The sequence below is a fragment of the Eptatretus burgeri genome, chromosome 1 (assembly GCF_056783735.1).
Source record: "Eptatretus burgeri isolate ZD-2024b chromosome 1, Ebu_testis_v1, whole genome shotgun sequence".
Classification (NCBI taxonomy): domain Eukaryota; kingdom Metazoa; phylum Chordata; class Myxini; order Myxiniformes; family Myxinidae; genus Eptatretus; species Eptatretus burgeri.
Window position 1 is genome coordinate 137357322 of NC_140961.1, and position 18247 is coordinate 137375568.

Below are 18247 nucleotides of genomic sequence, written 5' to 3' on the forward strand. Positions count from 1 at the left end.
GGCCCGAGAAAAAGTGGGCGTGAATGCTTTTTGATCCATAAATTTGCATATATCGATCGCCCTCCAACGCCCTGGGGGCGGGGCCAAATCGCCCCTCGCTCACCGATTGGACGGAACAAAAGTGGGCGTGTGTCGTTTTTGAAGTGGAAAATCCGTGGTTTTGTACACGCTGTTTGGCGCGCGCCCTGCACGAGTCCAACACCGGTACCCACAAGCGGCGCAAGAACGGTGGCGATGCGACGGTTGCGAGGTGTGACGTGAAGCGGCGCCGCGGTGGGTGGTTGATGTTGTTGTGGTTGTAACAATGGCGGTTGGTCCAAATTAAAGATAGTAAAAGAAAAACGGCTATCCTGAAGAGTCGCAGCACGCATAAATGACATGTATTCCCACTAGACAACGGGTTTGGGCCTAACTACACATGTACTTACCGAGATATCTCACCTAAGGGACCTGAATGGTGGTTTGCGAATTTGGTAACCACAACAATATATATATATATATATATATATATATATATATATATATATATATATATATATATATATATATATATATATATATATATATATATATATATATATATATATATATACCTGATATGAAAGGTATTCTTTGGATATGTATTTGCGTTGGATCAATGACCTCCTTCATAAGATCCTGGCTTGACAAAACCTACCTGCCTGTAAGTTTTTATTTCTATTTTTGTTATGCAATGTCAGTTTGTGAATGTTGTGTGGAGGACCCATAACCCTGAAGAACAACAGTGCTCATGACGCTTGTATGTACTTGGCAGTGGCCATCTTTTTCAGGCAGGAATTGGGAATTTTGATAGGTATCGGCGGCATGCAGCAGCTTATGCTTTTTGTATTGTAATGTGGGATATTTAGTGTTCACAAGCAAATGCTGGTATCTTAGACACCCAGCTTAACATCCACTCCTTCCTTCCCTCCCCTCAAACTTCCCCCCTCGCTACTCGTTGATGCAATGCCATGATTGCAAGGCACCAGGTTGGCAGTTTATAGTTGTCAGGGATCTCACCCAGACTAGATAGTACAAATGCACGTTCGCTACCTTTAAGCTATACTGTCACCCGTTAAGTGGAGAACCTGATTGTGAAAGACTTTTGGTATGTTCATTGAACTAAAATAGTCCTTCATCAGCAAATTCAAAACGAAAGTTTGTAGATTCACTCGTCACTCAGTCGTCATGTTAGAAAGTCGCAGTTTTGCTGTTTTTCCCTTTCTGAGAGTTTTAAATGCTTCAATTGTTTCTGGCGCTAGTGGTCAAGGCCTCTTTAGTTAAAGAAATAGTGCCTTTCTTTTCAAATAATCTGTGAAATTAAAGAACTGTTTCTTCATAGTGCCCATCTTGTTTTGAACGATTTTCCACAAGATTTGTTTTTCTTGATATATTTATACATGCTGTCGGACCCCGCTATTCACGGAGGATATGTTCATGAAAAATGCCACGAATATGTCGGGGCATTGTTTTTCAAAAAAAAAAAACATGGTTTCAGTTTGTGGAAGAGCGATTACACAGAACAAATCAGGACACAACATAAAGGGAACAGCAGAAGAAAGGGGAAACAACAACAACAGTGGGGGAAAGTAGTTGGAGACAGACAAACAAGGGATGCAGGTAACGATGAGTAAGGGAGAACGCAAAGGGTGGACAATATGGATACATAAGGAAAATTGTGTTTGACCAGTTTGTGATTTTGTCAAGTCTGAGGAGAGGGGAGAGGCTGCTGCCTGTCCGTCAGAAGGATGAGAGATGTCACGGCAGAGAGTGGAGTCATCAGCAAAGAGATAAAAGAGGATTTTCTAGGCAGTCAGAGATCATTGATGACTATTAGGAATAATATGGGGCTTAGAACACTGCCTTGTGGTACTCCAGCCTTGACAGGGAGAGGAGATGAAAGGGTTCCGTTAAGAGCCACACGTTGTCAACTGGAGTGGAGGAAGTCAGTAATCCAAGAGTGGAGTTGGCCTTGGATTCCATCAGAAGGTAGGTTGGAGAGCAAAGCAGGATGCCAGACTGTATCAAAAGCTCTAGATATGTCCAGAGAGACGGCCATGATCTTATTCATGATGTTGAGGGCCTCCGTCATTGTTGGGAGAGTAGAAGCAGCATGTCGAAGGTAGAATGACCAGGTCTGAATCCGAATTGATGATTTGAGATGAGCCTATTGGAGAAAAGGGAAGATTTTATGTCAACTGCGATGATGGATGCCATGACCTTGCTGATGATTGGAAGTACTGTAAGTCAAATGGGCTGTAGTTAAGGGGATCTGTTTTTGCACCTTTTTTATGTTATGCTGTGGTGTTGGCTGATTTCCAATTTCCCAGGTGGAAAAGGAGATCAGTCCTGAAGTGTTTAAAACAAACAAAAACAAAAAAACTGAATACATGAATATCGAAGCAGGTCACACTTTATGACCCGTGAATGCAGGAGGCCATGAATAGTGGGGTCTTGCAGTACTGGGTGGTTTGCCATTGCCTTTCCAGTAGTAGTTTGTGCAGGAATTTGGAATTTGGTCATGGTGTCCGCGATGGCTCACCTACTTTTTGCAAAGGACACTGTGGGGTTTTATAATGTCTGCCAACTAATGCTGGCAGACAGGACGCCAGTTTAATGTCCATCCAAGGGACGGCACACACGTTGATGAATATCCCTGTCTGTGAAACAGGGATGAGAGTGTGTAGCTGGGTCACGATTCAAACCCAGGCTAGACAGCTTAGAGGCTAGTGTGTGTACCTCTTTGCCATCCCCCTCTAGCCCTTACGAGCTTTTAAAAAGCAGCATCTTCCGTCGCTTCGTTGGTCTGCAACAGTCAACAGTCACGCCTTGTCGTGAATAATCGTGTTTCAGCTTTGCAAAATCATTGGTGAGACTTTTGATGGTCTTCTTCTTGTGTATGGCAGCTATCATTTTGTTGGGGCGTGACTATGCCACTGATGCTGTGCCCCTATACCAGTACACTGGTACTCATTTTGCCGACCTCGGAAGGATGACAGGCTGAGTGAACCTCACCTGGTGATGATTTACCAGCTAACGGGGCTCAAACTCAGGACCCTAAGATCACAAGCCAGCCACCCAACCACTGAGCCAACACCAGGCACTTTTGATGGTTATGGCCCGTGCAGTGGAGGTTTTGTTGTGCTGCTTATCTGGAAAGGGGCTATGCAGGTCATTTATTTGCACATTGAGGTTGGTGGTGGGGTTAGCAAAAGGGGTGTTGGGCGTCTGTGTGCTATGCATCTTCAATATTAATTAGAGAAGAAGAACGTGTGGTGGGCATTTGGCAGGCAATTAGAACAGAGTGATGAGAGAAGGTAAGGAAGTTGGAGGATCCGAGAGGAAAGAAAAGGGAAAATTTATTTGGGTGGATGGACTTGTTTGTTTGTTGTGCCCTTTGCAGAATTGTCCTCGTGACTCTGACTGACTAGTTTCAAATCTCACGTATTGTCGAGTTGGCCATGTTCTACTAACGTCCTCGTAAATGTATGTGATATATAAAAACAAAAAACCCTCTCTGAATCTGGGATAATTAAAAATAGGAGAAGAAGAAGAATGTATGTGGTGGAAAGGGTTTTTGAAATTCCTGAGACATTGATACTTGGTAACGTCTTTCAAGGTAAACTCAAGAAGATTGCACATTCAGGAAGAACATTCCATTTTTCCCATTGGGATCATACTCTGTGCAGAGCGTTGGTGCTGCCTTAGCAGTCTCCTTGGCTATTGGGCACAATCCTGGACGGGTTGCCACTCCGACACAGGATACCAGCATGCTGGCACTCATTTTGCCGACCTCGGAAGGATGACAGGCCGAGTTAACCCCACCTGGTATTAATTCAACAGCCAAGGGGGATTTGAACTCAAGATGCTAAGATCCCAAGCCCACCGCCCTAACCATTAAGCCAACACCAGACATGTTAGGATAAACAATGCTACTGTATGTTAGTGTTTGTATATCAAGAGTGGTTCAAAGTTGATGTGGACTTACTTTGGAGAATGTAAAAAGAATGGTTTCTTGCTGAAATTGTATGCAATTATATTGTGTTACACCCCCCCCCCAAGCAAGTTACGCAGAAAGTATAATTGACGCAGGTCAAAGCATTCTTGGCAGCACCAAGATGGCAGTCACCACCAGTCACCAGTCACGTGTTCTGTGCGACAGAGGTTTATCATTCGACTTTGTGTGGTTTATCAAACTAGTCCAGGTTTTGTCACCTTGTGGTTTTTATTTTTTTATTTTTCACGTCATTGGACCACTCAAAGTCTGGGTGGCATCGAGTTTACAAATGATGACTATGTCGATGTACTTGTCCTGCGATGGCATTGTGTACCGAGCCATAGGATTTACACCAAAATGGCATCGAGACACTAGCATATCGATCGGACAAGTGTACGTGTAGACAGTGGGAGATATCTTGAGAAATAAGAGACGTTTCATCAACCTCCCCTTACTTTTCTATTTTCATGAATAAAATCGCATCAACCTTGAACTATTCTCATATTAATGCAAATTTAGAACATGTTAATAATACAGTTTGTGCATTTCAAGTTAAAAGGTGTTCCCATTGTTTTTATAACCTTTTTGTGTGCCTGCACTGTTTTTGCTGTGCAGTGGATCGTTTCAGGTTCTGAAGACAATCTGGTGTACATTTGGAACCTGCAGACAAAAGAGATTGTACAGAAACTGCAAGGACACACAGGTGGCTTTCCTCAATCTCTCATCGTTGTCACCCCGAAGGGGCTATTTCAGTGTGTGCGTGTGTGCGTGTGCATGTGTGCATCTCTTCCTTGAAAAATGGTTTTCTCTGCAACCGCTTGTCCGATCAATGCGAAACTTTAAACATTGGAGTGACTCCCCATGAGAATATTTTATTTCTCACTGACGTCATAGGTCACATGGTATGGCAGTCGTATTGGAGTAAGGGAAAAAAAATTGCATGTTTTTCTCTGAAACTGCTCAATGAAAAAGATTGAAACTTGGCAAATGTCATCAATTCCCCTTGGGGTATAAAGAGTGATAACGATGACGTCGTCCGTGAAGTGGTATTCCAACCATAATTGGTTGAATTGAAATCCTTATCCGAAAAACCTGAATCTTCATATACTCTACTGGTCAAAAGTTTTAGAACACCCCCATTTTTCCAGTTTTTACTAAAATTTAAGCAGTTTAATGTTTCAATGTGCTCTGAAATCAAAGCATAGAACAAATAAACAATTACAGATTTAAAAAAAATCATGGAATCGTTTTGTTGAACAAAATTTAATATAAATTTTTGACTCATCAAAGTCGCCACCTTTTGCAGATAAAACAGCTGAACATACTCGTGGCATTCTTTCTACAATGGAAATAAAATATTGTTCGGAAAGTTCTTCCCAACACTGATGCAGAAGTTCCCATAAATGTGTTGCACTTGTAGGTTGCTTTGCTTTCATCCTTCTGTCCAGTTCATCCCAAACCAGCTCGATGGGGTTTATGTCTGGAGACTGTGCTGGCCATTCCATGATTTGAAGCCTACCGTGTTGTTCTTTTCTTCTGAGGGAGTTCTGACATAGCCTGGGAGGTATGTTTTGGGTCGTTATCTTGCTGTAGGATGAACCCCTGACCAACTAGGCATAGACCAAAGGGTATTGCATGGCGCTGCAAAATGCTGTGGTTGCCCTTTTGGTTCAGGGTGCCAGTCTTTCTGTGCAAGTCACCAACTCTGGATCCAGCAAAAGAGCCCCAGATCATCACGCTTCCTCCTCCATGTTTGACAGATGGTGTCACACATTGAGGAACCATCCTTTCGTTTACTTGATGGCGTACAAAAACCCTGCGTGAGGAACCGAAGATTTCAAATTTTGATTCATCGGTCCATCAGACCTTCCATTCTTCAGTAGTCCACTGGCGGTGCTTCATGGCCCAGGCAAGCCTCATTTTCTTATTTTGCCATCTTTGCAATGGCTTTCTTTCTGCCACTCGACCTGTCAAACCTGCAGCTCGAGGTCTTCTCTTCACAGTTGAAACTGAGACTTCCTTACTTCGATCAGTGTTAAGCTGTGCTTGAAGCTGCTGTCCTGTGAGCTGCCTATTACGCAAGCTGTTGACTCTCAGAAACTTGTCTTCTGATTGTGTTGTGGCTTTGGGTCTGCCAGATCTCTTCCTGTCAGTTTCCTCCAGTTTCCTAGTGCCTTTTGATGGTGCAGGAAACTGTATTCACTGACACCTTGGCTCTTTGCAATTTCTCTGAAGGAAAGACCTGCACTTTTTAAGGGTTATAATGGTCTGTCTGTCTCCCTTTGTTAATTGTCTTTTTCTCTCCATTATAACAATATACTACTTCCTGCAGTGCAATATTGTCCAAATAATACTTCAGAGGGTGTAGCAACACAGTCTGTTCAAACACTGCTTTTATACAGACAGAAGGTTTGTAACTAATCAACAAAAGTGGGGACACCTGTAGGAATTGTTTGCATCAACTTTCAAGACTTAATTTACTTCCATTGCTGCAGAACAGCTGCAGTTGTTAACCCATTACTTGTTCTTTGAAAAGGGCCTTTTTTTAACAACTCTGAAATTTACATTATTTTTCAGTTTTTGGTAACCTAAACTGTTTTTTTAACCTCTGGCAGTTTACTGCTTAGCTTTGTACCATTTCAGGTTATTCACTGGACTTGAACTACTTAAATATCAGTAAAAACTGGAAAAAATGGGGGGGGGGGGGTGTTCTAAAACTTTTGACTGGTAGAGTTTCTGATCTATGACCCGACGTGAGTGAAGAATTAAATTTATGATGTCATCGGTCACATGGTATGGTGACCATATCCGATTAAGGAAAAAAAAATTGGACATTTTCTCTAAAACTGCTCAAGGGAAAAAATTGAAACTTGGAAAATGTCAAACTCCCTGTGGGGTATATGGGGTGATGATGATGTCATTGTAAAAGTGTTATTCCAGCCATAATTGGTTGAATTAAAATCCTTGTCCAAAAAAAAATCTGAAACTTCATATATCTGATCGATGACCTGATGTGAGTGAAGAATTAAATTTGACATTCATGGCCCATGCCAAGAAAATATGATACGATACAGGTATATGGGCCATAATAGTAGTGTTCAGTTTACGATGGCATTTTTGTTCAGCATGAACGTGAGGTGAGACTGCTCCACGAGTGCCGTTCTAGTTTCTTTTCGTCTTTGCTTACTCATTCCCTCCTACCAATTGTTTGTGTTTTATTCCACCCACACCTGCCGCTTGCCTTTTCTCATTCCACTGTTTTATCTCCCGGCAGATGTTGTTCTTTGTACGGCCTGTCACCCGACAGAGAACATAATTGCTTCGGCTGCACTTGAGAATGACAAAACCATCAAGATGTGGAAGAGCGATTGCTAACCTTCACTACAAACTCCCAGTCTCTTTCCAACTCCGTCCACCATGCACTCTCTTGCATCTTTTCTATTGTTCTTTTCGCCCCCACCAATTCTTCCACTATCCTGCCTCATCATTATCCAGCTTTTTTCATCTTCTGCTACTTGTAATCATGGCAACACCCATCTGCATCTGCTTTCTGCAGGTGTATCCACCGCCAAAAGGGTGTTTACATGATGAAACTTTAGGAATAAATTTTTTTTAAATTATAATTCTTTTTTTTCTCCTTTAGTTCTTGCTGGAGAGTGTGTGATTGAGAGACAAATATTGTTATGTGGAAGGGGGGATCCATAGCTAGATCGTGGTAACAATAGCATGGACCATGTGACCGCATAGCTTTGATATTTTTTCCCTGTTTCAGGAGTAATCTGAGTCAGTCGTCTTGTAAAACTTACACTGAGGAGGCAGTGATTGTTAACTTCAAGACAGTGTAGAGTGAGATTGTTGTGTCAAACCTGTTTTTGAGCGAGGCTGGGTGAGGACTTGGGCACAAAGGCACAACAAGAGCGCATTGGGCTTTAAATAGGAGGAAACTGCACAGACTGGCCAGTGGACAGTAAGTCATGATGGCAAGATCGGCTGCGGATCCTTGGAGTAAGCCCCACTACTTTTTATTGGTACCGCCCCTTGGGGCAGGATGGCTCGGAATACTTTAAAATTTGTGCTCATGACCTGAGGGAACTCCCAACATGTAACCACGATTTGGTGGAGATGGGCGTGGACCTGTTTTTTTTTTTTTTCCTTTGATTTTTTTTTATCAGACGTACACACCACACACCGCATACAACACACACGCCTGCCTTATCTATCGAGTAAAATTCCATACCCCTGTGCCAATTCCACCAAAATTTACTGTACCACATTAGGTCAACATCACAAGTTAAAAAATGCAATTCTTAAACTGATGTTAAAACAAGAAACTGCCCTAGACGATTGAGCATTGTATGTTGGATGCCCCCCTTGGTAGTGAGAGGGCCAGAGCTTGGCTTCCGCCTGGAGTTTTCCATGCGTCTGTCAGAAATCAAATCCATTGCATTAAGTATTTAGATTCCATATGCAGAATGGAAATGAATGTTCAAAGGATCACAGTTGTCACAGGACTACATTGAGTGTAAGTAGTCGTTGCACGATCCTGTATGAGTTCAAGCAAAAATGCGGCCATTTAGTTCATCATTGCCATGTTGCACTCCCAGATTAATTTTTCCTTCAGCTTTAAACATCAATCTTCTTGATGTATTATTAAAGTCTAAATAACCCGATCTTGATCGGGTGACAACTTATTGCTAATAAAGCATTTTGATTCAGTGTAATTTTACTTGACAGAAATCCAAGTGAAATATTTGAGATAAATGATGAAGTTTGGATACAACAGTGCACGCACATTCCACCGATATCTTTTATTCACATTTCTCAATTCTAAGATCCAAGGACAACCACCATCAATACAGAATATCAACCAGGAAAAAATCTGAAAACTTCTATGGGAACTGTACAATTGTAAACTATATAGTATAACTAGGATGAATATTCAACAAAAGATGGCCAGGTTGTTTATATCTGAACTCAGCTCTGCAGTTGTATGAAATAACTTTTTACTTTGCTTTAAACCAGGAAGTGGCACATTAATTCATTTCATTCCAAAAAGTAACTGATGATCCTGGAATTGGACCTTGGGTCCTATCTATATATTACATAATGTGGTGAGAAGTTAAATGAAAAGGACATCAGAGAAAATGGACAATGAGAAGTTGGCTGGATGAGACTACTTGTAGGATTGGAACGAAAGAGGAAGAGTAAGGGGAATTGGGGGGAGGTGGGAATTCACCGGCTATTGATGGCCTCCAGCTAGTTGACAAAGTTGACCATTCAGTTATCTGACTTAATATTATGGTCATGTATAGCAGGTAAGGTGATCACATGGTACCACTCAGTGTACTTTGTGGAAGTAAAAAAAAAAAAAAAAGTCCTGGGGTTTGATGCAGTACAATCATCACCAGTATTAAATTCACAATTATAATTTGCCATTCCGTAGAGAAGATTGTGCAAATGACACAAAGATAAGAAGAAAAATAGTTTTAAACAGTGAGTGCCTTTTACACATTCTATGGTACCATTCCTGAAAATGTGGGGAAAAAGAATTATATCCACAAGGGTCATTGAAAGGTCGAGATGGTTATTTTTTTTTTAAATTATCGTGCAACGTGTTAAAAATGATAGTTACTGTACATGCTGAGTTTTGTACATTAATAATGTCAACGCAAGTTCGTTGCTTCAGGTAAAGCCGGGTGTTGGCGCAGTGGTTAGGGCAGTGGCTTGGGACCCAAAAGGTCCTGAGTTCAAGCCCCATTGGGCCACTGAATTTATATATATATATATATATATATATATATATCTCTTTCGGCCGCTCCCGTTCGGGGTCGCCACAGCGGATCATCCGTATGATCCGCATAGTGATTTGGCACATGTTTTATGCCGGATGCCCTTCCTGACGCAACCCTGGTCGCCTCTTACGACACAGGGATATGGTACACCTATTTTAACCAGGGTATACACCGGCCCAGTACACTGGTACTCATTTCACCGACCTCAAGGATGACAGGCTGAGTCAACCCCCTGGTGTATTAATTCAGCGGCCAACGGGGCTTGAACGCAGGACCTGAGGATCCCAAGCTGCCACCCGAACCACTAAGCCAACACCAGGCTCCATTCCAATGTACTATACTCTGTTACAGGGTGTTGGTTCTGCTGAAGCAGTTTCTAGGCCTGGAGGAATTTGTAACTTGTTTGTGGTGCTGGCGATAGCTTTTACTTCTCGAAGGACACCATGGGACCTTAAACATACACCAACGAATGCTGGCAGATGGGACACCTGTTTTGCATCCATCTGAGCGACCACACACACATACATCGATGAATGGCTCTGAATGAGAAACACCAGGATGATGGTTTATAGCTAGGTCGGGATTCCAACCCAGGTGAGAACTCAGAGGCGAGTTTGTGTATCTCAAAGTGATCTTGCCAATCCTCTCCAACTATACTATGTCCAAACAGGCATAAACACTGCTCACCTGCACTCATTCACTGCCCACCACTCTTTCGTTCCTCTTTTTTTCCCGTCTAGAACCAACTTCCACATTCTCTTTAATCTCATTCCTCCCTCCAGATAATCGAAACAGCTTTTCACCAAAATCTCAAATCCAATCCAAAACCATGGAGCCTGGTGTTGGCTTCGTGGTTTTGGTGGCTGGCCTGGGATCTTCGGGTCCTGAGTTTGAGCCCCGTTGGCCGCTGAATTAACAGCAGGTGGGGGTTAACTCAGCCTGTCATCCTTCCGAGGTCGGTGCAATGATTGCCAGCGTACTGGTATAGAGGCAAGTATAAGCGATATCCTGGTGCCCCAACAATAGCAGCCAAGCTGCCATGCACAAGAAGATCCAAAACCATGATCTTTTCTATCCTCGTTAACCACCCCCCCTCCCCCACACCCCCCAAACCTTCCTTCTACGATTAAGGAACTAATTGATTTTTTTCAATTGAATTTCATGTTTTCAGCACTGTACATCACGAATCAGCCTGGTTGCACTTCCAAAACCCTTCAGTTTAGCAGTACTTTGGCAAAACTATCCACCGTCTCGACCAATCAAATTTGCCGCTCACGCTCTAAGGGCAAGGGAATATGGAGATTCAGACAAAATGCCTGAGCTAACTTTGTTAAAAAAAATAAAGTGTTTGGCGCATCCTTTTCTCAAAGATCGTTCCAAAATTGTCAGTTTCTCCAAGAAGAGTTGGCAGAAGGCTTGTGATTGCGCAAATGCATGGATAAACATCGATGTTGATGAAAAGCGTAACATCTTCGGCTCTGGACCGTTCCGTTATTCAAAGTTCACGAACAAAGCTCATATAGATCGTGTTCGGAAACGCGAAGCAATAATTGAAAAGACCCTTCCCATATCCCTTTTTCTCAGGATTGCACAGGGTAAGGTGTTCTATGAACTCTGTAGTTAGTAAGACGAGTCACTCCCATCTCAGATGAATTGGTCTCAAAGTCTGGACCTTCCAAATGTGTTTGTCTCATCTACTAGTTCTGTGTTGTGTTGCGTGAATTTGTTTATGTCCATGTGTGAGATGTTTGTACGGAAGCTCCACTGCTGGCCTTAGATTCTGCAATAAAAAAAAAGGTCTTCAACAACTAAGTGAGAGTTTGTCACACCCATCAATAAATAGATAACCCTTTACGACCTGAAAATGGAAAAATAAGATCATGTTATAAGTTCGAAACGTTTACTATTTCCTGTTGGAAAATGTGTAAAAACAAAGAAAAAGTAAATCTTTAAAATTCCTCCAAGATTCCTTGCCATACTCCAAAGTAAGATATATTGTTTTTGACGATTATCTCTAAGGTTTTCCTCTTGTTTTACCGACTAACTGTTATCGCACGTGTTTGTGTTGTTCGTGTCTCAGCCGTGGCTGCTGTGCATAGTTGTGATTGGCTTGATAAGCAATGTACCGTTCTCCTCTCTCTCCGTCTCGCCGTGTCTTTCTGTAGTGAGCAGCTTCGAGCAAAACTTCCCGACGTCTTCTTTCTGCAATCTCACGTGTTCTGTCTCGCCAGGGAAAGGGCTCAGCGCTACCCCCACCGCCTGCTTGAACTGAAATCTTCCCAACTCCGACCAGTCCGATTGTCCATCGTTTGCCAGATTCCTTGGACTTCTAGCTGATGATCTGGGGTCTGAGGAGGTTGGGGGACCACTGAGTCAACGTGAAACATCAGCAAAAAGGGATAATGTTACGGTGGGATTTCAATTCTACTTTTATTTCTGCAAATCACATGTTGATTTTTATTTTATTTTCTACATAATATCGAGGCTCATGGAAGAGTGATATAATGGAGCGTAAAAAGGCAATGAACAATGGGTTAGTGAGGCAACAGCTGCACACAATATGCAAATGATTGAATGGACAGGACAAGAGTTATTTAAATGTTGGTTTGCTCATTTACTTAATTATTCTTAAATAAAAGAGCACAACTCGAGCTGCTCTCTGAACCGAAAAAAGAGAGTGGCTCTGAAGTTGTGAAAATTGTCATATGAATAAATCATGAGTATGATAATTTAATAATGTTGATGTCACTTATTTATTAAATATTAATCTGCTAAAGGGGGCTGACAGGATGGCCTTGAGTTATGCACACTCACCCTTGGGCTGATTACCCTGGGTTTGAATCTCAATCCAACTTTGAGATCTTCAACATTCAACAAACAAGAAAAAGAGCAATCAGAGATTACAGAACCTTGTTTTGTGTGGTGTTTGTGTACTGGTGTGTTATGTAATTAATGAGAGACATAACTATAACTGCCACTTTATAACTGCTGGCAGTGAAGACCGGGTACCAAGACATCCCGCTTTGATCGGACACCTGACCCTGAGCCATGACGTTTTCTATTATTATTCAACAATTTAGAATGGGATTAAAATAAACTAAATTCAAATCAAATAGAAGACCAAATAGGTAAAGTCCTGCATTAGAGTAATCAGAAGGAACCCGAACAAGCAAAAAGCAAACATGAAGTCATTAGGAGGAACCTGGATAGGATTCGCATTTCAGCTGATACTCCTCTACCCCCAAACCCATCCAGGCACAGCCAAGTGAGCGTTATTCAAAAAATAATAGTAATAATAATTCTGGCTGCCAGATCATATGTTCGATCAAGTTGAAATTTAAAACATTTATTACTCATCACTACCAGATCATAATTGTGAATTTTCATGTCGATTGATTAAGCGGTTTCAAAGAAAACATTATTTAATGTTTTCTCCAATCCAATATTTCTGGCAAACCATGTAAACTATCAATTATTGCTGAAACAAACTTGTACACCCATGCCTTGGGGAACATTTGTGTGAAGTTTCCCCTTGATGTGTCCAGCCATTCTGGAGGGTTTTTAAAAAATATTTTAAATCGGTTTTAGGGTAAATCCAATATGGCTGCCAAAACATGTGACCTATGATGTCATATGTGTCAACCTTTTGTTCCTCATGGATAGGCGGTTATAAGTGTAAAGTTTCACCACGATCTGTTTCGCCACTTCAGCGAAGAAGATTTTTTAAAGATCTTTTTTTGTTTGTTTAAATATGGCTACTGAATCACGTGACCGATGATGTCATAAAAAAAATTCTGTGGGCAATTTTATCCCGAGATGACCCTCAAAAATGTTCATACTGATCAGATATAGAGTTCTGCATTTGCAATTATGATGTCATAACAAAGGCACCCATGACGTCAAAAGAAATCACATTCCCCATGAGGAGTGCTTTCCATGTGCCAAGTTTCAATTTTTTCCAAGGTGTGGTTTCAGAGATGCGGTGGTCCAAACTTTTTCCATTTTCCCAACATGGCTACCACACCACGTGACCTATGACATCATAATTATCAATAAAACATTCTACATGAGTAGTCTCTCCAATGGTGAAAATTTCTTCTCAATCCGATAAGTGGTTGTGGAAAAAACACGAAAGTTCTGTGTGGACAGACAGACAGACGAACAAACAAACAAGCAGTCATAGACTGATACTTACGAAATAGTCAACTTGACCTCTGACCTTGTCTAATAAAAGCTGTCTCCAGAGAAGGTAGCGACGCAAAGCAGAAGTTTCTACGATGATTCTGTACCAAACCATCAAAAATTGAATGTTTTGGATGTTTGACCTCACTGTGACCTTGACCTTAGACCGATTTTGACCAAAATCTAATCAGCGCTCACCACCACCCTCCTGAATCACGTGGTGTAATTTGACATTGGAAGCTTCTTCCGTTCTCGAGTTATCATTTTTTGAATGTTTGACCTCACTGTGACCTTGACCTTTGACCGATTTTGACCAAAATCTAATCAGCACTAGCCATCACCCTCCTGAATCACGTGGTGTAATTTGACATTGGTAGCTTCTTCCGTTCTCGAGTTATCGTGCCTACAAACAAACAGAAACGGAAGTCATCAATATACTTACGAAATCTTTAGATTTCGTAAGTAACAAGCAGTCATAGACTGGTACTTACGAAATCGCCAACTTGACCTCTGACCTTGTCTAATAAAAGCTGTCTCTCGAGAAGGTAGCGACGCAAACCAGAAGTTTCTACGATGATTCTGTATCAAACCATCAAAAATCGTAACGTCGAGCGAAGCAAAAATCTCCATTTCTCCACGCAATTATATTACACCTTAACGTAACTCAACGACGCTTCTGCTCGAGCGCACTGCATCATGGGACGACCCGTGACGCGTCGAGTGAAATATTTTTTATACAATCTTAAAACGTCTCCAAAACATCCAATTTTTACCAGAATTTCGACAACCGAGTTTTAAGCGTCCTAAGCGATCGCGAAAACGGAAGACAAAATTAAAATCGAAGTTAAAACGAACTCGTAACGTCGAGCGAAGCAAAAATACTCCATTTCTCCACATGAATTTACGGAATTATGTTTGACCTCACTGTGACCTTGACCTTTGACCGATTTTGACCAAAATCTAATCAGCATTAGCCATCAGCCTCCTGAATCACGTGGTGTAATTTGACATTGGTAGCTTCTTCCGTTCTCGAGTTATCGTGCCTTCAAACAAACAAACAAACAAACAAACGGAAGTCATCAATATACTTACGAAATCTTTAGATTTCGTAAGTAACAATCAGTCATAGACTGGTACTTACGAAATTGTCAACTTGACCTCTGACCTTGTCTAATAAAAGCTGCCTCTCGAGAAGGTAGCGATGCAAACCAGAAGTTTCTCCGATGATTCTGTACCAAACCATCAAAAATCGAATGTTTGACCTCACTGTGACCTTGACCTTTGACCGATTTTGACCAAAATCTAATCAGCGCTTGCCATCACCCTCCTGAATCACGTGGTCTAATTTGACATTGGTAGCTTCTTCCGTTCGAGTTATAACTTTTTTTTTGGATGTTTGACCTCACTGTGACCTTGACCTTTGACCGATTTTGACCAAAATCTAATCAGCGCTAGCCACCACCCTCCTGAATCACGTGGTGCAATTTGACATTGGTAGCTTCTTCCGTTATCGAGTTATCGTGCCGACAAACAAACAAACACACAAACAGAGGACGGAAGTGATCAATATACTTACGAAATGTTTAGATTTCGTAAGTAACAAACAAACGGACACGAACGCAATACCCTCTCCTCCGACGAGGGTAATAATGTTAAAAGTCAGGACAACCAGTTTAATGTCCTTCTGAGAGACGGCACACATATTGATGCCTCACCCTGCATGTGAAACACCAGGATGAGAGTTTACAGTTAGAATCAAGATTCGATCCCAGGGTAGTCAACTCAAAGGTGTGTACATGTACCTCCAGGACAGGGCAAATCCGCCAGGCCAGGCTTTTACCCCGTTTGATAATTAAGCTGCTCCCTATAGGATACTGCCCCCTATAGGATAGGGGGCGGCTTATACCTGTTGTAGGGTTTGTTTCTACAATTTGTGCCCCCAATTTTTAAAGGTATCTCAGAGTTCCTTTGCCCCCGAGTACAAAACCACCATTTCGGGTTTCACTACATTTTTTTCTGTGCCAATGTACGAGGTCTTTTGGAATGAAATTTTGGATCAATAATGGGAATAAAAATAGGAATGTGGCGATGACATTGTTATTTGACTTTGACCTAATTTTTAAGGTCATGACCTAATTATAGATATTTTAACATCTTTCACCAAAACTCGACCAAGGTTTGTCCGATCAGAACGAAATTACCCTCTCTAGATAGCCTAGAGTACGGCGCGTTTATGCTTAATTTATATCATACCCTTCCGGGTTAAAGGTCAAGGTCAAATCGTGGTCTGAAAAAATAATGAATTTCAATTTTGCCAATTATGAATCTCAAAGACCGCTTGGCCTTCCAAGATATCCATCCTTGCATTGTAATCGTGTACCTGATATTTGTTTCGTGTCCTTGATCTACTTTTTTTTTTCTTCCAATTTTGACCTTATTAACAAAAAACACTTTTTTGATCATAACTTGAATAAATTTCCTCCAATTTCATGATGTTGATTTTTATGGATACATTGTAGCTGGGGACACTTTTTCTTAATTTACACTCTTTCCCTAAATGTTGAAGGCAAGGCCATATGGCATTCCAAAAATAATATGGCATCACTGTATCGCAAGCCTGGCTGTTAGCTTAATGGTTAAGGTGACTGGCTTGAGATATTAGGGTGTTGAGTTCCAGCCCCAATTGACAAGGAAATAACACCAGGTGGGTTGCAGCTTACTGATAACGGGGCATTGCATCAGCGGCACAGCTGCACTTCCAGAATTGATGCAACCAGCAGCCACAGGCTGGGTACAAAATAACAATAGGATCGCAGGCGCGATCACAGTCTCAGGTGGGGAATCTTACCCTTGGATATCGCTTTGCGATCACAGATATCTCGTTGTAAAAGTGCAGGTATACGGGTTTTTAAAAAGAAGTTACCTGTATTCCGATATATGCACCATATTGCTGCAACAAGAGCAGCTCCCAGCAGGAATGAGGAAAAGCTGAGAATCATGGCCACCCAAAGAACCACACTAGGACCTAGATAGAGCACCACGGAGAAGGGAAACAAAAGGAACATCCGCGTCACACCGAAAGGAAAAGAAAGAAAGAAAAAGAACGATACTTCTTGTGCAAGGTATTTTATCATAAACAACTTTTATCAGATAACATTGCAGCAGCAAATAGGATTTCCAATTGAATGTGCAACTTGTTTTATAGAAAATGTAATAATTAAATAAATCAACAAATCATTGGATCACGCATACTAAGCCGAGTCGAGAACCTGAGATATTATGCTTCGGACAATGCTCGAGCGGACGTTATTAGCCCCCGTTGGACTTAGTCTGAAACAGGGGCTCATGGATTTGGTCTCCATTTTCGTGTCTGTGCGATATGCACGTCATTTTGTTTTGAGATCAGATCCAAGATGGCCGACTAACGGCCATTTTAGTTGTAAAAAACCCCCCCCCGATGTTGAACACGTCCTCAACCATTTCTCAGACATGCCTTTACCGATGTTGTTCAAACTTGGCACACAGATAACGAATGATGGCTTACATAAGCATGTCGTTTTTTGTCGGGATCAGATCCAAGATGGCCGACTGGCAGTGATTTTACTTAAATGAGTCCCGAACCATTTCTCAGACATGCATGGTCCAATTTTGTTCGCACTTGGCACAATCACAGTGCATGATGGGAAACATGTGCACCTTACTTTATTTTGTGATCTGACCAAAAATGGCGGACTGGTAGACTGGTGGCCATTTTAGTTGTACATAAATATAAATTGTACCTTAAACTCCATACAGCAAAATTACTAAAATTCCTACTCTGTGAAGGATCCTTGCGAGGAGGTGAAGGTGGTTTATGAGTCCAGGACTTTGAGCAGCTTGGAGTTTTATTCTGACCTGTGGGAGCAAGATGGAATGAACTGAATGAGTAGAAGGAGGAGGAGAAAAGCGAATTATGAATTGGTAACAAATTAAAAAAAAAAATTATCTCTCAAAATCTGGATTCCCTGTATGTCAACACCTGGAATCTTCTTACAATCGGTTTAGTTTTGCTTTGAACTCTCATGGGAGTCTCTCTATTTTATAAACTATTTACTTTGGGGTTATCTAGCCGATGGCAAGGATGGTCCAGAGGTCGTGCACTTACTAGGCTGGTAGGATGGCCTAGAGGTACGCACACTCGCCTCCCAGCTGTCTAGCCTGGGTTTCAATCCCGACCAAGCTACAAACTCTCATGCTAGTGTTTCACAAGCAGGGCGAT

General features: G+C 41.7%; 2 protein-coding genes across 5 annotated transcripts in view; one reads left to right on the forward strand and one right to left on the reverse strand.

Moving 5' to 3' along the window:
- WDR5 (WD repeat domain 5) overlaps nt 1–9413 on the forward strand; it is a 67205-nt gene extending 57792 nt beyond the window's left edge. For both annotated transcript variants that reach the window (XM_085899904.1, XM_085899901.1), the window contains 2 exons: nt 4631–4718; nt 7290–9413. In XM_085899904.1, coding sequence (XP_085756030.1) covers nt 4631–4718; nt 7290–7390 — 189 coding nt within the window. In that variant the 3' untranslated portion in view covers nt 7391–9413. The remainder of the gene's footprint in view (nt 1–4630; nt 4719–7289) is intronic.
- The window catches only part of TGFBR3 (transforming growth factor beta receptor 3), a 99230-nt gene continuing 89787 nt past the window's right edge, over nt 8805–18247 (reverse strand). For all 3 annotated transcript variants that reach the window (XM_085899847.1, XM_085899856.1, XM_085899836.1), the window contains exons 13-15: nt 17806–17883; nt 16913–17014; nt 8805–12155 (exon numbers count right to left, since the gene is read on the reverse strand). In XM_085899847.1, the coding sequence (XP_085755973.1) occupies nt 11884–12155; nt 16913–17014; nt 17806–17883 (452 nt within the window). In that variant the 3' untranslated portion in view covers nt 8805–11883. The remainder of the gene's footprint in view (nt 12156–16912; nt 17015–17805; nt 17884–18247) is intronic.